Genomic DNA, 23103 nt, shown 5'->3' with positions numbered 1-23103 from the left:
GAGAGCATTAACCAGAGAATGAGATGCTAAAACCATGAAAATGAGAGAATCAAAGAATTTGAGCAAACTAGAACTACACGACTTATTTGCATACTTGAAAGCTTACGAATTTGAACTGGAAGTAAGAAGTGGTGAAGAGCCTTTACCAAGTCTGTCAAATAAAGCTCTTACTGCTGCTGTTGTTGTTACAAATGTCTCAACCACTGCTGCTGTTGAGACAATATCTGAAAGGACTACTGAACAAATCAGCAATGATGTCACGTCATTATTTGCTAAAAAATTCTATAGATTTATGAATAAGAGCCACAAAACCTATCACGATCCCAGTAGAAACTTCAAGAAAGATTCACCATCTGGTGATATGATCTGTTTCAACTGCATAAAGACTGGTCGTTTCATTTCAAACTATCCTAAGCCCGAGAAGGATTATTACAAGAAGAAAGGACATAAACTCAATTACAAGAAATCATAAAAAGACCGCAAAGCAGTGATTACTGAGGAAATAAAAGCAAGTGGACAGATTCTATTTTTGGATCTTCTAAAACATAAAGTCAATCCAGCGACAGTGATGCTGAAGAAGTTCAGTGTCTCATGGCAGATACTGATTTAACCTCGACAGTTGACGAGGTATTTGATTTCAACTATGAAGAATTTACATGTGATAATCTTGTTCAAGCACTACATGACATGGTTAAGGAGTATTCGAATCTATCTCAATCATTAGAAGAAGCTAAAATTGAAAACCAAAGCTTAACTTGTCACGTCTACTACTAAAATACTACTAGAAATTTTTTTTAAATCTCTTTTCAAAAATACACAAACACATGCATGCAATAAAAGCAGTCAATCATGCATTTTAAGAAGTTATTCAACCACTGAATAAAAATAACTGTAGTTAAATAAATCTAAATATCATCCACTCCTAGTCTACTGTTTTGAAATAAACTCAACACTTGTCAAATCATCAACATATGAAAAGATGCAAAATGTATTAAACATTGTTTCACCCATGACTCATAAACATAAAATACAGGAATGCAAGGACTTTAGGTTATCGTGCACACTCCCAGCTCCGCCTACTCAGTCTTCAGCTCCCCCAGTCTCCCCATCATCATGCTCACCTGCATCAATCACATCAAGTGAGTCTAAAGACTCAACACACCTGAACCGTTATAACAAGTATATATACATATCATGCAATAATGAAAAATACTGTAATTAAAGTAAGCTTCATGATCTTAAAACCAACGTGAACTTAAACATAACATGAAATAACATAAACGTATTCGAATCATATCTCATCAGGTAATCATATACGTGTTCATTTTCCTTTATTGAATTCAAATAATTAGTTGTGACTTTCGTATCAGCTCTAAGTCGATGGATCCATCTACGTATAACCGCGGTATCCGGCGACAGGGACATCAGCGAGAGTTTTACCCATCCACTGATCATTGGCCTTACATGTTCGTGTTCGTATTGGTCACAACCAACTCACCTCCTTCAAAAACATGTCATTGTATTCATCACTTATAAAATTCATGCACATTCGCACATTTTCTTAAAACCGAGCATGCAACGTATTTTTCGTATTTTCATAAAAATTCATATTCATATTACACATATACATTCTTAAACATGCAATTTTGGTTATCAGGGCACTGCCAGGGTTGCTGAATCGACCCGCTCAAAGTTATCAAACTCCTTAAACATATTTCTAATCATTTCCTTAAACGTATCTCGAACCCGGCCCTTGCATTAACCTCTAAATTTTGTTTCAGGGTTTAGATCGGAGTCCCGTTTAACCCGAATTAACCCAAGACCTGATCAAATTTTAGCCATAGTTCACCGAATCCTAACCAAACCTCGTATGACTCAACTTACACCATTTATAACCACAGACATGTATGTATAACTTACTGGAAACCCCAAAACTAGAAATATCTACAAAAATCTCGACAACACACGTACAGTACTAGCGCCTAGGCGCTGGAAATGTAGTGTTGCGGTGCTGGGTAAGTGCCTAGGAGCCATGTACAAGCACCATAGCGTCAAACCGCCAGCACTGCAGCGTCACAAGGGCAACGCCGTGGAACCAATCTTGCGGGAAAAATCCCAAAATCGAATTCCGAAGCCAAACCCTACCATACTCCCAACCAGCCCGGACCAGACTCGAACCAACCTCTCCTAGACCACATTTGGACCCTCCTAGACGGACTTAGCCGTGGATCCTAGCCCCATGCACGCAAACGTGCGAGAACCACACGAAACAAGCCAAAAACCTACCCAACCCGACCTTAGCTCCTCGATCTTCCCCTAGGGCTTGACCAGACGTGTTCGAGCTATCCTGAACCACGACTCAGACCCACTAGGGTCTGCACCATGGCCTGGTTCGACCCTTACACAACAACCTCTCCTCCTTAGCCTGATCTCCAGTAAGTCGTCCCCAACAAAGCCATGATCCGATCGACCCTTACGTAAATCGACCCCAAAACCGATCTACACACCTAGCCACCTTCGATCTTGACGAGACACAACCTCTAGAAGTCAAGATCTAGCAGCCCCTTACACACAAGCAAGCGAAAACGTGAGCCTCATGACAAATTACATGCATATATTCATGTCAAAATCGTGTAAATCCAATGCAACATGATAGAGCCAATATTTTTCATGCATAAACTCACAAATAAACATATAATGATGTGAATGATGAGAAAAACGAGATATAAGACGTGCTTTTGCGTATTTACGCTCTAAAACCTTGACAAAATCGCGTAGAACGGGCACTGGAGGGATGGGGAAGAGTTCTTTTGAAAGAAACTTGAGAAAATTCGAGTGGGGAGCTGCAGAATTTTTTGAAAATCTGCTGTTGAAGGTGGAGAGGGGCGGCCGACTAATGGGAGTGGGGAGATTAGGGTTTGAAGGTAGGGTTAGATATAGTATTATGTGTATAATGAGCCCTTAATTAAAAATAATGAGGTTGTGAAGGATTTTAGGCCCATTATATATTAAAGTAGTCTCATTAAGTCCAAAAACACTCCCGTAAAATATATCGTTTTGGTACGTTTTAGAAAATATTGTCTGAACCCTCAAAAAGTCCCTCGATTTGCTAAAAATTGCATACCGTTTTGAAATACGATCGATGAGTAAAAATACCCTACAAAGACCCATTTTCAAAAATCTCATATTTATACACCAAATATTAAATAATTAAAAATAATTATTTAACAAAAACATTTTTCCTTAACTGTCCCCGATCTATGTTCCTCGTTCGAGCATGAAATACTACTAAAATCTCTATAACATGCAGTATTAATGAATAAACATGTATCCATGCCATAATCATATATTTAATGCATTAAAATAGTTAAATACACATTTTAAATAAAACCATAGATTTGCATGCAGTCAGGTTACGTCGTTCGAATTTCTAGACCTTGCAATTTCTCCTTCCTTATATTGAATTTCATCACCGAAATTTAAAACGTACCGAATAACTCTGGGTAGCGGCTCCTCATCTCTGTCTTTGTCTCCCAAGTAGCATCCTCTTCAGAATGATTCAACCACTTGACTTTGACCATCCGAATCACCTTGTTCCGGAGCCTTCTCTCCTGCTTGTCTAATATCCGGGTAGGTCTTTCTTCGAAAGACAGGTCTGGCGTCAGCTGCAGAGGCTCATAATTCAGCACATGCGACGGGTTCGACATGTATTTCCGCAGAATCGAGACATGGAACACGTTATGAACTCTCGACAGATTCGACGATAAGGCAACTCTGTCAGCTAGTGTCCCAACTCTCTCTAGGATTTCGAATGTTCTTATGAATCTAGGACTGAGTTTGTCCTTCTTTCCAAATCTCATCACATCCTTCATCGATGCGACCTTCACGAACACATGATCACCCACTGCAAACTCTAGATCCCTGCACCGCTGATCTGCATAACTCTTCTGTCGGCTCTGAGCAGTCTTCATCCTGTCCCGGATCTTGACCACTAGCTCTACAGTCTGTCTGACAATGTCCGGACCCAACTCTACTCTTTCTCCTACCTCATCCCAATGGACCGGTGACCTATAATTTCTCCCATAAAGTGCCTTGTATGGAGTCATACCAATAGTTCCTGATAACTGTTGTTGTACGTGTAATCCACGAGAGATAACTTCGGCTCCCAGCTGCCCTGAAAGTCGATCATGCAAGCTCTGAATAGGTCCTCCAAGATCTGAATCACTCTCTCAGACTGACCATCGGTCTGAGGATGGAAGGCTATACTGAATAGCAGCTCGGTACCCAATGCCTGATGCAGACTCTTCCAGAATGCAGAAATGAATCTCGGGTCTCGGTCTGACACGATGGACACTGGAATCTCATGCAGTCTGACTATCTCTCTGATATATAGCTCTGCGTACTGAGTCATGGTGAAAGTCTTCTTGATCGGTAGAAAGTGAACTGACTTGGTGAGCCGATCTACTATCACCCAAATGGCATTATACCCTCCAGCTGTCCACGGTAGCCCTGTCACAAAATACATGGTGATGTTCTTCCATTTCCATTCGGGAATAGGGAGCGGTCTCAGCTTTCCTGCAAGTCTATGATGCTTGGCCTTAACTTGCTGACATGTCAAACACTCAGACACGAAACGCAAAATATCTCGCTTCATGTCTGACCGCCAATACAAAGACTGCATATCTTTATACATCTTCGTACTCCCAGGATGAATGGAGTACGGGGTGCTGTGGCCCTCCCTCATAATGTCTGCTCTCAGGGAATCACTGCTAGGAACCCACAGTCGGTCACGGTACGTGACTATGTTATCATCAACTGAGTACAACCTCAGGCCCTTAGACTCATCCTTCTATCTCCACTTCTGTAACTGCTCATCAGAAGTCTGTCCTGCTTGAATCATGTCTCTCAGTGTCAACTGTACTGTCAGGGTAGAAATATTAGGAGCATCTTCCCTGGAATAAACTGTAAGCTCAAACCTCTGAATCTCTACCTGCAATGGTCTCTGTACCGACAACTGAGCAATCACTGCATTCTTCCTGCTCAGGGCATCCGCAACCACATTACCCTTGCCCGGATGGTTGCTAATGTCGCAGTCATAATCCTTCACTAGCTCCAACCATCTCTGCTGCCTCATGTTCAGCTCTTTCTGTGTGAAGAAGTACTTGAAACTCTTGTGAACGGTGAAAATCTTGTACTTCTCCCCATACAGATAGTGCCTTCAAATTTTCAGGGTGAATACTACTGCTGCTAGTTCGAGGTCATGAGTCGGATAATTATTCTCATGAACCTTCAACTGTCTGGACGCGTAGGCTATAACTCTGTCATGCTGCATCAAAACTGCGCCCAAATCGAGCTTCGAAGCATTCATGTATAGCACAAACTCCTATTTCCCTGATGGCATAGCTAGGACTGGCGCTGAAGTCAATGCCTAATTCAGTCTATCAAAGCTTTCCTGGCACTTTGATCCTCAAATGAATTTGGCATTCTTCTTCGTTGAGACGGTCATGGGCACCACAATAGAAGAAAAACCCAGAATAAATTCCTGTAGTACCCAGTCAATCCCAAGAAACTACGGATCTCAGTCACACTCTTAGGCATTGGTCAATCTCTGACTGTCTCGATCTTGCTGGGATCCATCTCGACTCCATCTCGAGAAATGATGTGGCCCAAGAACGCCACCATGTCTAGCCAGAACTCACACTTGCTGAACTTGGAAAACAACTTTCTGTCATGCAAAGTCTGTAGCGCGGTTCTCAGGTGCTGACTGTACTCCTCTCTGCTTTTCAAATAGATCAGAATGTCATCTATGAAGACTATGAATAACTAATCCAACTCCGGCTGAAATACGCGATTCATGAGATCCATGAAGATCGCTAGCGCATTTGTCAGTACGAAGGGCATCACCATGAACTCATAGTGCCCATAACGCATGTTGAAAGTCGTCTTGTGCGCATAAGACTCTCTCACCTTCAGCTGATGGTATTCTAATCGAAGATCTATCTTCGAAAAAACTGATGCTCCCTGAATTTGATCAAATAGGTATTCGATCATAGGTAGAAGATACTTGTTCTTGACTGTGACCCTGTTCAGTTCCCTGTAATCAATGCAGATTCGCATGCTTCCGTCTTTCTTTTTCACATACAGTGCCGGTGCATCTCATGGAGAAAAACTCAAGCGAATGAAACCCTTGTCCAGCAAATCTTGATTCTGATCCTTCAACTCCTTCATCTCTGCAGGTGCTAGACGATAGGGTGCCTTAGAAATCAGCACTGTACCCGACATTAGTTCAATGGAAAAGTCCACCTCTCTGTTTGGTTGAATGCCTGAAACATCGTCCGGGAAGACATTCGGAAAATCCCTGATCACTTCGACATCCTCCAGTCTCTGACTGACTTGCTCAGATACTGTCACAATACTTGCCATGAATGCTTGGCAGCCTCTCTTCATAAGTTTCCTCGCACAGACACAAGAAATGATGTGTGGTATCTGCTGGTTCCTGGCTGCCTCAAAAATGAATGAATTCTTGCTGGGCGGTCGGACAGACACTGTCTTCCGTCAAAAATCTATCGAAGCTAAATTCGTAGAAAGCCAGTCCATACCCAGAATAATTTCAAACTCGGGCATCGGTAGCACAATCAAATTTGCCTGTACCATATTTTTCTGCAATCGAAGCTCCAAACTCTTCACTATCTTCGATTTAAACATCTGATCGTCGGAAGGAATCGAAACTCTGAATCACAAATCCATGGCCTTTGGTATGATTCCTAGTCGCTTGATAAATATCTCAGATATAAATGAATGTGTAGATCCGGAATTCAGCAGTGCATACGTGTCTACACCTGAAATAAATATCCTTCATGCGACAAAACATACCATCAAATCCGATCGTGTTGAGACTTAAGGAAATTTTCTATCATTAATTACCCAAAATCCTTGAAAATCTCCATTGTAGTCCCAGAAATCCTTCGCAAAGCACACAATTTGACACTAGAAATTTTTGGAAATTGAATTTTCAACCCTAAAGTTTCGCTTTTTCTTCAATTTGGTCCTTCATTTATTCGAAAATTTGCATTCTAGCCCTATAAAATTCGAATCAAGTCAATTTAGGCCCTAAAATATCTAAATTCATTAATTTAATCCCTGAAATTTCAGAAATACGAAAACAACCCCCTATATATTTTTTTGATTTTTTTGCAGTTTGGTCCTTACAATTTTTTCGGTTATTGCAATTTGACCCTCAATACTCTTAATTAAGTTAATTCAACACTTAAGTCTACCTAGTTAGAACATGCAACCTACTTTATTCTAGGTTCTAAATCCTAAAATTAATTTACTCAACCAAATTAACATTTCATGCAATCGAGGCGATAGATAAAAATTTTAAGCAAAAATGTTACCGGTGATCAGTGTCGTGTCAGGCTCAGCCTCTGTCTCCTCGACATGCATCACATAGGCCCTGCCAATAGTAGGCCCTTGTTCCTAGGGCAATCCGCAGCTTTGTGGCCCTCTTCTTTGCAAATAAAGCACTTGAAAGTCCCCCACATACACTTACCGTAATGAAAAAGGTTGCACTGCTTGCAGGGTTGTCTTTACTCCGGCATGGGAGCACCGGAAGCCTGCGGTGGCATCTGCTGCCCTGGCTTCTGGAACTTTTCTTGGGGCTTCTGCTACCCCTGGTTCTTGGGTGGCCCTGTAAACTGCTTTTTCTGCGACTGTGAGCTCTGATGGGCCTGATGCCTCTTCTGCTGCATCTCCACATCAATATCTCTCAGGGCCTGCTCTACCTAAAAAGCACCGACAGTGGTAGCATCATAAGTAACTGGCCTCATCAACATGACATCCCGGCATATGGTGGGTCTGAGGCCATCCATAAAGTGCCTCAACTTCTTAGCTGCATCTCTCGCAATAAGAGGAAAAAAGTGACAGCCCCGATCGAATCTCCTGATGAACTCAGCCACAGACAATTCCCCTTGTCAGAGACTCATAAACTCTTGTGTCAGGCGTCCCCAATGTCAGCTGGAAAGTATTTGTTGTAAAAGATGTCCTTGAACTGATTCCACGTGAGGGTAGCCAAATCCACCCCGTGTGCTGCTCCCTCCCACCACAGGGATGCATCATCCCTCAGCATATATGTAGCGCATCTGACTCTGTCCCCATCTCTCATGTCCAAATACTGTAAGTGCAGCTCCAGTGACCGAATCCAACCCTCTGCAAGAAACGGGTCAGTAGTACCCCCAAACTCCTTCGGGTTGAGCCATCTGAACTGCTCATAAATATCATTCTGGGGTCTCGGAGCTTGCTGCGCCTGCTCCATAAGTCGCGCAATCCCGTCTAAAACCCGAGTAGCAGGATCTCTTGGGGTGGTGGTGGAAAGCCTCTGTCGTCTCCTGGATTATCGTCCTGCCTATCTCTGCTAGGGGGCTCATCCGAGAGGCATAATATCTGAATATAATCAAAATTCTAGACGTAACCCATCATGCAATTCAATCTAGCTTTCAAAACATTTAATCCCTAAAGCATGTAAACAGCTTAAAATTGTACTGTAAGACATGGGGCTTGACGACTGAGCTTCTGAAGCTGGCGGTGGCACAATCATATACAAGACCCTTGCTCTGATACCAACTGCAACGTCTAATACTAAAATACTACTATATTTTTTTTAAAAAAATCTCTTTTCGAAAATACACAAACACATGCATGAAATAAAGACAGTCAATCGTGCATTTTAAAAAGTCATTCAACCACTGAATAAAAATAACTGCAGTTAAATAAATTTAAATATCATCCACTCCTAGTCTACTGTTTTTAAAGAAACTCAACACTTTTCAAATCATCAACATATGAAAAGATGCAAAACGTATTAAGCATTGTTTCACCCTTGACTTATAAACATAAAGTGCGGAAGAATGCAAGTTCTTCGGGTTATCGTTCGCACTCCCAGCTCCGCCTACTCAGTCTTCAGCACCCCTAATCTCCCCATCATCAAGATCACCTACATCAATCACACCTAGTGAGTCTAAAGACTCAACACACCTGAAATTTTAAGACCAGTATATATATATATATCATGCAACAGTGAAAAATACTGTAATTAAAGTAAGCTTCATGATCTTAAAACTAACTTGAACTTAAACATAACATGAAATAACATAAACGTATTCGAATCATATTTCATCAAGTAATCATATACGTGTTCATTTTCCTTTATTGGATTCAAATAATTAGTTGTGACTTTCGTATCAGCTCTAAGTTGATGGATCCATTTACGTATAACCGCAATTAAGCCTTGGCCTTACATGTTCGTGTTCGTATTAGTCACAACCAACTCACCTTCATCAAATGCATGTCAGCGTATTCATCACTTATAAAATTCATGCTTATTCATACATTTTCTTAAAACCAAGCATGCAACGTATTTTCCGTATTTTCATAAAAATTCATATTCATATTAAACATATACATTTTTAAACATGCAATTTTGGTTATCAGGGCACTGCCAGGACTGCTAACTCGACCCGCTCAAACTTATCAAACTCCTTAAACATACTTCTAATCATTTCCTTAAAAGTATCCCGAACCCCTGCATTAACCTCTATATTTCGTTTCAGGGTTTAGACCGGAGTCTCGTTTAACCCGAATTAACCCTAGACCTGATCAAATTTTAACCATAGTTCACCGACTCCTAACCTAACCCCATATGACTCAACTTAAATCATTTATAACCATAGACATGTAGGTATAACTTAATGGAAACCCCAAAACGAGCAATATCCACAAAAATCTCGACTACACACGTACAGTACTAGCACCTAGGTGCTGGGTAAGCACCTAGGCACCATGTACCAGCGCTGCGGCACCACAAGGGCAGCGCCGTGGCACCAACCTTGCGGGAAAAATCCCAAAATCGAATTTCAAAGCCAAACCCTACCTTACTCCCAACTAGCCTGGACCAGACTCGAACCAACATCTCCTAGACCACTTTTGGATCCTTCTGGATGGACTTAGCTATGGACCCTAGCCCCATGCACGCAAACGTTCGAGAACCACATGAAGCAAGCCAAAAACCTACCCTACCCGACCTGACCCTAGCTCCTCGATCTGCCCTTAGGCCATGACCAGCCATGTTTGAGCTATCCTGGACCACGACTCAGACCCACTAGGGTCTGCACCATGTCCTGGTTCAACCCTTACATATCCACCTCTCCTCTTTAGCCCGATCTCCACTAAGTCGTCCCCAACAAAACCATGATCCGATCGGCCCTTACGTAAATCGACCCCAAAACCGATCTACCACCTAGCCATCTTCGATCTTGACGTGACACAACCCCTAGGAGTCGAGATCTAGCAACCTCTTACACACAAGCAAGGGAAAACGTGAGCCTCATGACAAAGTACATGCATATATTCATGTCAAAATCATGTCAATCCACTGCAACATGATAGAGCTGAGATTTTTCATGCATAAACTCACAAATAAACATATAATGATGTTAATGATGAGAAAAACGAGGTATAGGGCGTGCCTTTACGTATTTACGCTCTAAAACCTTGAGACAATCGCGTAGAACAGGCACTGGAAGGATGGGGAAGAGTTCTTTTGAAAAAAACTTGAGAAAAGTCGAGTGGGGAGCTGCTGAATTTTTCGAAAATCTGCAACTGAAGGTGGATAAAGGCGGCCGACTAATGGGAGTGGGGAGATTAGGGTTTGAATGAGGTTGCGAAGGATTTTAGGCCCATTATATATTAAAGTAGTCCCATTAAGTCCAAAAACACTCTCGTAAAATATATCGTTTAAGTACGTTTTTTGAAAATATTGTCCGAACCCTCAAAAAGTCCTCTGAATTGCTAAAAATTGCATACCAGTTTAAAATATGACTCGATGAGTAAAAATACCCTACAAAGGTCCATTTTCAAAAATCTCACATTTATACACCATATATTAAATAATTAAAAATAATTATTTAATAAAAACATTTTTCTTTAACTGTCACCGGTCTCTGTTCCTCGTTCGAACATGAAATACTACTAAAAGCCCTATAACATGCAATCTTAATGAACCATGAAATAAAACACGTATTCATGCCACAATCATGTATTTAATGCATTACAATAGTTAAATACACATTTTAAATAAAACTCTAGATTTACATGCAGTCATGTTACGTCGTTCGAATTTCTAAACCTTACATAAGTGATCAAGTAAATAAGTCAAATTATCTACAAGAGGAGTAATGATCTTAAAGTTGATTTGATTAAGTTAAAGACTGAAAATAAAAGAGTGAATGATGATTACCAGGCAATACTAATTGAAAATTAGAAGTTGTCGCTACTGTTAAATACATGTAATAAGTTTTCTGTTTCATTAGAAAAGATGCAAGAGCTACAAAAGCAATCCGAAGACAAAAATGCTTGGATTCAGTAACCATGAAAGCACTTTTGAAACTAGTACTCAGCCAAAACTGAATATGTGCAAAGAAAAATATATCTACTTTGTTAAATCTAGTACGGCTTATGAAAATAATGAACCTAATGTTAAAGTTGAGAAACATATAAATCAGATGAAAAAAGACGGGCATTTTGGTCTTGGTTATATTAAACATGAGAGGAAAACTCATCTGAACCCTAGATCCAGTAGTGGATCCGGTTCAGTAGCACAATCCTCAACAAAGGCTGAACGTCGTCGATATTATAATTATAGGCAACTTCAGAAGAGATATAGACCGGAAAAGAAGAAAAACAAGGGTAAAAAACATCATAGAGTGCATTTTGTTAAGAACAATATTAGATCCTTTGTTAAACATGAAAGCGCGCACTTCACATAAATATTCATAGCTTTCAGACTATCATCTGAGCTAAAGTACTAGCACTTTAGACTGTTGTATTCGATCTTCTAAGATCAGTTGTGCTAAGAAAGAAGAAATATAAGTTTCAGTTTGAAGTGTTTAAGTCTAAACTGAAGTGGGTTATTACAACTTCTGTAATTAATCAAAGTCTTTTAGTGAAAAACATATCCTTGTAATAGAAGGGGTGACATAAGAACATTCGAAGCCTCCGAACATCCATAAAATCTTTGTGTTCATTATTTCAGTTATTCTTTGAGTATTCAATCTATCAGTTAGTTTATTTCTGCACTTAAACTAGTTAAGTGACTGATATTGACAACAAGATTCTTGAACTCAGTTTATCACTAAACTGATTCACTATTTCGAAAAGAGTCAAAAATCTTAAAATGTTTATTCAACCTCCCTTCTAAAAATTTTGACCCTTCAATCGATCCTAACAATATATATCCATGTATATATATATATAGACACACACACACACACACACAGAGATATATATATGATTTAAATTAAAAATTTTTTATTTCATTATTCAATTAATTAATTAATCAATTCTAGATTTTTCTAGAATATTTCATGAGAATTTTGTAATTGATATTCACTATTACTAATTTATTATTTAATTAGTACGTTCTAAATTTACTAAATAAATATTTATGAACTCAATATAACCCCGATCGACGATTATACAGCGTCTATGTGTTGAGGGTACAAATCTCGTTTGTATAATGAAAATGAAAATCTCGAAAGACAAAATTTTCCACTGATTCATTTTTGGCACCTGCTAGTTTTGTGAACTCCTTCACTAAAATAGGCAGTCACACTCTCCTCACTTAATTAGTTGTTAAGATAACTTTCACATCTTTTATTACATAGAATCAACTTATAAACTCTTTTATAAGCAATGTGTTTGATCTACATCAAACTATAATCGCCAAATTCATCTCCTTGAATTTGACTATCTCAATATGAACACAAAATCCGATAGTTGTGTGACTCTAAATGGTATAGGGATGCAGCTAGTAGTGAGTTCACAACTTCATTGTGATTCATAATAACATTTATTCTTATTCAGGTTTACCCTAACTAGTTTTATTATTTTCATCAAACCCTTGATCAAGAACGTCATAACTCAAGTCTGATTGCACCTATCGGATCATAGTAAGAGGCTCTAGTAGCATTGCCCCATGACCTCCTAGGTATCACTGATAGTGCTGGCAAAGACCTTAAGTTATTGTCAGCATACAGTACGGCCCTTTCAACTCATATATCACGATTGAATATTCAATCATTAGTATATCTAGAGTTGCAAATGAATTTGATAACAATGTGATATATCTTTGAGTAATAGAAGTGGCATGATATGTGCAACTGATGGAACAACTTTCAAAATACACATGTCTTATTCTGGCCAGAAATTTCTTGCACTATTAACTCATCAGATCATATAGGATATCCACACCCGTAGGTGAGCGGTGAATCCTCAACTACAATGCATTTTGCTCTTATGTATTTCGAAACTATATCCAATCTCGCCATCTGATGATCCTCAACGGAGTCGGTAAACTTATCAAAGTACATACTAATACGTAGAGTTTTCACGTTGTCCCTGATCAAATGACTAATGGTGTTCAACCATAACCGATGACTATTTCACTCGATAAGTGATAATCACTTGGATAGTCCGAGAGATGGTTGTTTATTGCATCATCATTTGATCACTCATCTTTATGAATGGACATTTTCATTTCATTACCAATGAAATATGACGTTTACATCACATATGTTAGTATCAAGCTCAAACTCAATCGACATTTATCTTTATTTTTTGTGGTTGAATGGATTAGGAACTTGTTTAGAATATATGATATGCTTTTTAATGAGTTTCTTGATCTTACATTGCGAGACATACCTTATGGTACCTTGTATATTCAAATACTTTATCTATGCAGTTTGCATAGATATACAGATAAAATAAATATCATAATTGAATAAAACGGTAAAATATTATCAAAATAAATATTGTTTTCACATAAAAGTCAATAAAGCAATGTCACAAGTTGGTTCGTTGGACACGTGCTCTAACAAAAATAGAAAAAATGAAATTATTGCACTAAAAGCAATTGAAAGACGACCATAAATCTATGTAGATAAATTTACAGAATCAGTTTGATTTGTTTACACATTTATTATGTGAATATTGTATGCCATTAATTGACTTTGCATGTGCAATGGAGAATTCATGTTCAAGATACAAATAATGACTAATTAACAAAAAAACAAGATTCTCACTCAACGTATCAGCTAATGTCGCTGTCCATGATTGTGTATATTTCTGTTTAATTTATGGTTAATAATTATAATCCCAAAAAATTCCCAATTGTATCCGTCAGGATTGGGATTATTTCACGTGGGAGAGGAGCCAGCTATACCCTACTTGTTTTGAAACTTCCAAACAACATTTTTTATATTTCAAATCATAAATAGAGTCCCCTAAATAAGAAATGGTCGACAAAAAATGCTGGAAGATGAGCCAAGTTGTTAACGTACATGCGTTGCATGTGCATATTTCTGTTTAATTTATCCTCAAATGAAAAGTTAATTGTACAATATTTCAAGTAAACCCAAATTATCCTATATTTTGTCTGTCTATGATTTTAGGCTATGTTTGGTAGTAATGATAAGATAATGATTATTAAATAATCATCTCTTATCTCATTTTTGGTTTATTTTTAATTTAACATGAAAGTCCTTGATTATGATTGGAAGCCCTCACTATTTATGTTATTTGTGTGATTAAATATCCTTCCTCAAAGGTGTGATAATATATAATTTTTGAATATTGATAATGATAAGATTATATATTAACCATAATACCCTTGAATTGTTTTCTTCAATATAATATGAAAATTAAAATTAGTGAAAATTTAATAATTAATATAATATTTAAATTTTTATTATATTTTTTTTATAAATTAATTTCATATATTTTTATTATTTTTAATCATTTTAAAGAAAATAAATTGTAATGTAAATCTATCTTAAATTAAATTTTTATAAATTTCTAATCTTGTTAATTAAATTTTTTATATAAATAAATATTTATTAAATTCTAATTTATTTTGTTTAATGATTACCGTAATATTTTCAAATATATTTCTGATAAATATATTTAAATTAATTTTAATAAATATAANTAATCAATCATTTTAAAATCATACCAAACACCATACTATTAATCTATATCTCTTATTTTTTAATCACTCTAATTACTAATCATTTACTTATCTCATCACACGTACCAAACGGAGCCTTATTGTTTTATTTTGTCAAAGTCTTGTATCTTCAAGTTTAAGCGGGCTTTTTAGAACACTGATTATAAGTTGTCTTCTATGAGTTATTGAGTTTGAACTTCCACGAAGAACAGTTTTAATATAGTACCAGAGCTAATAGTTATGCAAAACCTCATATATTTTGTTGAATTGATTTCAGTCGTTTTTGTTGCGGCTGACCAACTTACACGTACGTCAGTTAATATATTTTTCAATCTCTGAATTAATGAATAAAATCAATCACCATGTCATTTTTTGATCGTAAATTAGAGTTAGCTTTTGAGGTAAAGTTATAATATTTTGTTGTTAAATATAAATTTTGAGACGCTTTATGTTCTGTTAGGATTTTAATCTATTTATATTTTTTCTATATCTATAGAAATAAATGCTATGATTACAAACAAAACGAGAAAACTTTTTTGTAAATGAAGAAAATTATGGTGAGGGGTTTGAAGAACAAAATTTCTTTGGTAAATTTATATTTCTAAGGGGGTAAATTTAAGATAAATCCTCAAATCCAAATATAAATTTATCCTAATTCTTTACGCTCAAAAAACTATGTTTCAACTCCCTAAAATAATAAAAATGACAAAAATACCCTCATATGTGTTGATTTTAATGATTGATTTTTACTGGGCCAGATATGGTATCAAAGTATAGGTAAATTCTTTCAAACATACAAAATTATTATTATTGAGTAATTAACTGTTTGAAGAGGAGAATTTTATCAAATAATATAGATCCGAACCCAGGATCAAGATTAATTATATGCAAAAATCTTAACAACCAACAACATATAAAACGAATGCGTATAAAAATATCCAATTCACTCCTATCTCATAAACATGATGTGCGAAAAATACGGTCTTCGGGTTCGCGTGCGCACATCCAACTATGCCTACTCAGTTTTCGGCACCTCCAATCTCCTGATCAATAAGTTCACCTGCATCATTCACACCTAGTGAGTCTAAAGACTCAACACACCTATAACATTATAAAAAATACATATACATAATACGCAACAGTGAAAAGTACCGTAATTAAAATACGTTTCGTGATCTTAAAAATATGTAAGCATAATCATGACCTGTCAAAGCATAAACATTTTCATAACATATCTCAACATATACATGTTAGTTTGCTTAATTTGAATTCCGTTCATTAGCTGTGACTTTCGTATCATCGTATTAGGCGATGAATCCATCTACGTGTAACCGCGATACCCGGTGATGGGGACATTAGCGACAGTATTACCCATCCATTGAGCTTGGCCTTATATATCATCGTATTATCGTACTCGTATTAGTCACAACCAACTCCCTTCCTTCAAAAACATGTCATCGTATTTAGCACTTATAAAATCATGCATATACATAAATTTCTCTTAAAATCACGCATATACGTAATTTTCATATTTACATAAAAAGTCGTATCCAAGATAACATAAACGTTTAAAACATGTCAAATTGTGTTCAGGGCTCTGTCAGGACTAAAAACTCGACTCGGGTGCAAAAATGATCATTTTGTCCCTGGAAACCCTAATTGACCATTTTACTCCTGGACCTCAAAATTTTGACCCGAAGCCTACCAAACTCCTTAAAACATCTCAAACATAATAATAAGCATTTCTTAGACGTAAACTCAAGCCCGTTACAAAACTTATACGATTCGTTTTAAAACTTGGACCGAGGTCCCGGTTTTAACCCGAATTAAGCCGAAATTTAGCCAAATCTTTCCCAACCTTAAACCATGACCCCACCGTGCCCCACCAGACCCTAAACTACTTAGACTAGACCACTTAAGACCTTCGAACAGCCTCGGAAAGTTGCTGGAATGCAGCTCCCCTTCACCTTAATCGACTATTAGCACTAACCCTTCGACCCGTGCCCCAAACCACCAAGACCGGACCCTAGCTAGACACCCTAGGACCATGACCGATCACATAGGACCCCCATTGGACTAACTCTAAGCACGCCGACACACCATGCACGCCCAAGGCTCGGAGGTATCGAGACCCTTAGCCGCCTCACCAACCCCTCGACCTCCATCAAACACAACCAAGTCTCGACTCCAGCCTGGTGACCCCTTCATCCTCGACGTGAACAACCCCCTAGGACCCTTACACGGCAGCCCCTTGCAACGAGGTAACAAAAAACGTGAGTTTTGAACAAAGGATATGCATATATCATGTCAAACCTTGCAAAAATGATACCACAAGATAAATCAAAGCATTCTCCATGGAAATACATATACATCAGCATATAAATGGTGTAAATGATGAGAAAAAGATATACATGACGTGCCTTAACGTTTATGTGCTCGAAAACTTGAAGGCCTTTGCGAAGAACGCGCATCGGAGAGGCGGGGGAAGATTTTTCTTTGAAAGCTAAAGAGAAAATCGAGAATGACTACTAGAAATGGCCGAGAGAATGCTGCTGAATGAGAGGGAGGGGGCGGCTGAGTTTAGGTTTAGGGTTAGGGTTTGATGGTGTAGGTTTTACTGCTGAATGAAAACATAGTAAGAGGTTGTAACCCATAAATATTATAGTAGAATTATTTTCATTTTGCCCATGATTTTTACCATAATAAGTTTTAGTGGTTTTTCACGTAAATCTCGGTGTCCAGTTTTATACTTGATTTTCATAGTTTTATCTCAAGATATCGTATCTGGGACCAACAAAAATATGACACTACATGAATTTATATGTACATCATCAATTGGTCATGCATAAAATAAAATATTTTGGTAACACATGTTTATATTATGTCGACTGTATGATAGCATTGTTTATGATGAGCGACAATTATGGGATTTTACGGAGCTATAACTGGTCGGTTTTTTTAAAATTTTCTTCAGATAGTGTGGTATATCTTTTTGACATGTGGTCTTATGATGATATGGAGATCATATATTGCATTCTTGTTTGACTCATTTGAGTTCTATTAGATTCATTAGATATTTATAAAGTTGATTAAAATTGAAAATTTTTAGTCTTTGTATCACATAATCGTACCAATTTTGATGTTGAATGACATATCATATGTATCTTTCTAGTGGAAAAAATGCATCATTTCGAAGAAAGACTGGTAGCGAAAGTACATATATCTCTGTCAGACATCGTGAAATTAACTGATCTCTACGTGCTTGAATCAATTTATCAGTAATTTAAATCCTCAAAAAAATCATGTGTATAATTTTATTTGTTGTTTGTTGATTTATGTGATATTATATGCGAACTTACATATTATCAGTAGAAAATTGATGTGCAAAATAAAATAAAATATTTCTTTTATCCACACACATTTTTTTAGTTAGACGCATCAATACCACTGAATATATCATTTTGAGTCCGTTTGTTATTGAGATCCGTTATAGATATGATATGACGTCGCGTCATGAAGATACTTGACTACCTTGATTTAGTCTGGTTTAAGTAGTTGCTGGCTTTGAAGTTGGACCATATCTCAGACATGGTCTGCTGGGTCGTGGACCAGCCTCAAGCATATTATGTATAATTTTTGTCAAACACTCACTATGGTGGAGTGGTATACACGTCTCCCGAATCCGTGAAAATGCTGCTCATCAACAGATCACAAAAGCATTTCACTATGACCTTCATGTGTAGTTGCATATGCATCACAACAATCGAAATATGGTGATGAAGTTCTTGAGTATGAGTCATACTATAAGGTATAGTTTGATAAATGGATACGAGAGGGATTGATAAATAATCTTCTTTATCCCACGTTTGGTACCTTTTTAGAAAGTTCATGATAATACCATGGGCCCATGATAAATAATTTTATACAATGATAAAATATCCCTTTTATGAGATGTGATAATTTTAATTTAATGATAAAAAACACAAATGACTTAATTGCCCTCAATCTATAAAAATCTTAAGCCTTATCGTTCTCTCATTTCACCGTCCCATCAAATAAATATTTTTATTTATTTATATATATTATATAATATGATAATTATATAAATGAACTTGAGATAATTATATAAATGATTTTTATAAATCTCAATAAAATTATTAATATCACTCGATTAACCTTAAAAATTGATATTTGACTTGACTAACAAAATCAATGGCTCAATTATCATATTATATAATATATAAAATTAGGTAAAAATAAATAAATCATGTAAGCACTGTCAGCGTATGAACAGATAAGAAATATGAACTCAAGCAACAATTTTGAAATTATAAAATTTATTATGATAAGAATAATTTTGTCATTACAATCTAATATATAAATTTAATCACTGTTATTAAAATTATACCAAACATTAAATATAATATCCTACCTCTTATTTATCATTAACTTATCTTTATATTATATATCACATGTTTATCCTATCAAGTGTACCAAACTATGCATAACTATTAACTACATACTTTAGTGCAACTTCAAGCATTTGGTCCAAATTTCCAGATTCTTGTTTCAAAATTAATATTAATTCATGTTCCTCATATGCATTCAGGATCTATACATATTGGATTCCATGCAGAGTAAGTCCTAAAAATGCTTTCCATATCGATGTGTCTCATCTTTGAACTCAGAAGCCTGTCTTCACATGACCACCTCAACAACTTTGGGACACCAGAAGATGTCTATCACCCAAATGAAACAATGGTTAAGGCATGGACATGGAAAAAAAACAAAATGGACGAAAAACAATATTTACACCTAACTATTGTGTCTTAATCTCGAATTATCCAAATTCCGTTCCTCAAACATAAATCCACGACAATTTGTTCGCATATGAAATTGGAAGATTACTCGGCATAAGCTATAGAACACGTGAATTTATATTGTGTAAAGATCGTTACCTCGTCAAGAGTGTGTTGCTACATGTTTACAAAATAAAAAATGATTAGATCGATCTCCTTGATCCATTTTCCATTCTCCACTACTCTGTGTCGTCAGAATTCTGATCCCCATTAGAACTGGCTGTTCCAGAAGTCTCTGCATCACCCAACGGTGGATCAGACAAGCTTGAAGGTTCATTTCCTCCGTCACTATCACCTTCCATAAAGGAATTGAAAGCAAGTTGCCCCGAATAGAGGAATAATCCAAGAGCATTGGCCCCAAAGACAAAAGTAGCAAGGTAACACATTCCATTTATTATAGTTCTGCAGGATTGATGAAGAAAGATAATAAGCCCACTATAACTAGGGAACAAACTTGCTAGCAAGTTACAAGATTTACCTTATAGTTACGGTTATCTGGCGGACCTGAAAAATGGTTAAAATTTTTAACATCAGTGCATTGGACGATAAATTTTGCAAAATCCTAATGAAGTTCGATAACAAAAATCAAACCAAACAAATCGAACTCGAATTCGAATTTTAAATAGAGCCCAAAACATTACATTTTTTAGTTTTGAGCATTTTGAAGCTCGAACTCAGATATGGAAAAATGACTAGAATTCGACATATTCAATACGTTTACACCACACTACCATAATTGACTATTAAATAACTAAACGTCATGGAATTTATCTACACAACACATCCAACTGCCAATAACATGATGAAGTTATTAGACCATCTCCAATCATGGCACCACATTGGTGCCACACCATTGTGGTGCCATGATATTTCACTCCAATCCAGCACCAAAACTGGCGCTAGACTGGAGCAGCTCTACAAGCTGCTCCACAATTTTTTTTTAAATTTTTTTTAGTTTTTAATTTGATTAATTTAATATAAGTGTTTAATATTTAATTAATTAATATTTTTTGAAATTTTAATTATAAAATTTTTAATATTCTGATTAGAAATTAATTAAGTGTAAAAATAAAAAATAAAAAAAACACAGATTAAATTAATAATGCGTTAAAATGGTACAAATTACGAACACGGAATACATTAATCGAGCATTTATGGGAACAATATAGTAATTCGAATATTTAATATTGTATTTTTGTTGTATTATTAATTTAATATCAAATGAACGTGTTTTTTCAATGATATTTTGATTTTTTTTCAATGATATTTTGATTTTATTAAAATATAGTTTGTATTAAATAATTGTACGGAAATCAAATAATTATGTTGTTAATATGAAATAATTAATTCAAATTTTAATATATAAATTAAAATATTTAAATATATATATTTTAATATATAAATTATAATATTTAATTATCATTATATTATCAAATTATAAATAATTAACATAAAACAGAAATATTAATATTGAAAAGAAAAAGAATATTCTTGGAATATTTTATTGTAGTGTAAAATGTAGTGCAATGTGGTTGGAGATGATTTTAGTGGAGAATGTAGTGCAGTGGATTGGAGATGACCTTAACTACAATCTGATACAAGCTGACTTGATTTTGCGCAAAACACAAGTTAATTGGGACATTCCTGTGTACACCACATCAAGCATCTTTCTTGGAGCAATGGCCTTAAACAGAACCAACATTATTCATCAAACAAAATTTCAGAAAAACGTACGATTAGGCTTAACTCACGCCACCTTGAGAAGGAACAAATGCTAGACTTGGTATATGCAAGAGTTTTTTCCTTTAATTAGCACAACTTAAATAGAGAACAAACCGAGTAGTTATCCGAAAGTGTTTGGCGATTTAGAGAAGCTTCGATAGTTGTCGTAAACTTGTAAAGAATTGTCGCAATCACAGCAGCTGTTAATGCACCTAGAAAGGCTTGAACAGGTGAAGGGGGAGACTTGGCTGTAACTGGAGATAAAGACATTGATTTCAAGCTATCTACAGCCTCCTCCTTCAAAGATTTATTTGTCCCCGATGACCGAAATTTCTGAAATAAAATTAACCGTGATTGATAAAACAAAGGCTTGATTTGCAAATTCTACAAGATGGACGCATTAAAGTTGAGAAATGAGAACAGATTATTATTTGTGATAAAAATGTAGACGCGAATAGAGGATAAGCAATTTTCAAAGAAAATGACAACTTCCAACAGAAACTTTTCAGTCTGAAAACGATTCCACGGTTTCTAAAATTCAAGGCTTAGCATCGAAGAAATGCGCACAAAAACTTATGGAACTTGAAGGTGAGTTTGATTCATTCTAGCCCAAATCAAAGCAACGCCGTACGGAAAAGACGAGGACAACTAGAAGAACAACGAATGAATTACCATTTCTTTGGCACGCTGAGCGCGGCGGCGGAGGGATCTGAAGAGAAAAACGGTCATGGCACCGGTGAGGAAGACACTGGTTGCTGTCTGGAGAAGGGTGGGGTCATCAGTGGTATTAAAAATGGAAGGAACTGAGGGAGGTAACTCGACGGGACCCTCCACCGTCGGCGCCAAAAGGGGTGTGTCTGCAGTTGTAGCGGCGGTGAGTACTTCAGAGAGCTGGGCAAGCCATGTCTTGTGGGCAGAGCAGCGTGAATAGTGATGATTGGGTTTGGTGGGTCTGGAAGGAAATTGAGGAGGACGAATAAACGGCAATGGAGGAGGTGAGAGGGGGAAGAAGGCGGCGGAGAAGCGGTGGAGTTGCAGTTGAGGCTGCCACATTTGGCAGGCGGTTGGACAGAGGATTATCTATTTAGCTATTCAACTGATGACAAATTTGCTTCATTCGATAGATTATGGCACATTATCGTGAAATGGTATGACGACCAGATTTCTGTGGTACAAGTACGATTGATGCTTTTGCGGGTAAAATTTGAAAATTCATATTAAATTATTATATAAACTATTAAAAATTACTCGATTATTATATGAATAATGTCACACTACTGTTATTTTTTAGTGGTTAGTCTATAATCTTTATAAATTCCAAAGACTTACTCCTCTCTTTTTTGCAATGTACTTAAATAAGGTTAAATAATCTAGGAAATAATTTATTATTTTATTAACAATTATCTGATTTAATAATTACCAATAATTTATGAACTAAATTGGTTTCATTTCAATTTTAAGCAA

General features: G+C 36.5%; 2 protein-coding genes across 5 annotated transcripts; both read right to left on the bottom strand.

Moving 5' to 3' along the window:
• Window positions 1–1080: 1080 nt before the first annotated feature.
• On the bottom strand, window positions 1081–3872 carry LOC140981667 (uncharacterized). Its single transcript, XM_073448084.1, has 2 exons — window positions 3491–3872; window positions 1081–1121 (listed from the first exon to the last, which is right to left on the bottom strand). Exons 1-2 carry the CDS (start codon window positions 3870–3872, stop codon window positions 1081–1083), a joined length of 423 nt encoding a protein of 140 aa, XP_073304185.1.
• A 15695-nt stretch (window positions 3873–19567) lies between these two features.
• On the bottom strand, window positions 19568–22755 carry LOC140980194 (uncharacterized). Of its 4 annotated transcripts, none has more exons than XM_073445901.1 (5): window positions 22312–22755; window positions 21754–21972; window positions 20396–20421; window positions 19874–20319; window positions 19568–19797 (listed from the first exon to the last, which is right to left on the bottom strand). In XM_073445901.1, exons 1-4 carry the CDS (start codon window positions 22690–22692, stop codon window positions 20097–20099), a joined length of 849 nt encoding a protein of 282 aa, XP_073302002.1. In that variant the 5' UTR covers window positions 22693–22755; the 3' UTR covers window positions 19568–19797; window positions 19874–20096. The 4 variants fall into 4 exon arrangements, with proteins under 4 accessions (XP_073302002.1, XP_073302003.1, XP_073302004.1 ...); XM_073445902.1 differs by having other exon boundaries at window positions 19879–20319; XM_073445903.1 differs by having other exon boundaries at window positions 20017–20319.
• Between the last annotated feature and the right edge of the window lie 348 nt (window positions 22756–23103).

This window comes from Primulina huaijiensis, chromosome 7, assembly GCF_012295235.1.
Source record: "Primulina huaijiensis isolate GDHJ02 chromosome 7, ASM1229523v2, whole genome shotgun sequence".
NCBI classification, from domain to species: domain Eukaryota; kingdom Viridiplantae; phylum Streptophyta; class Magnoliopsida; order Lamiales; family Gesneriaceae; genus Primulina; species Primulina huaijiensis.
This window is presented reverse-complemented; position numbering and strand designations above follow the sequence as displayed.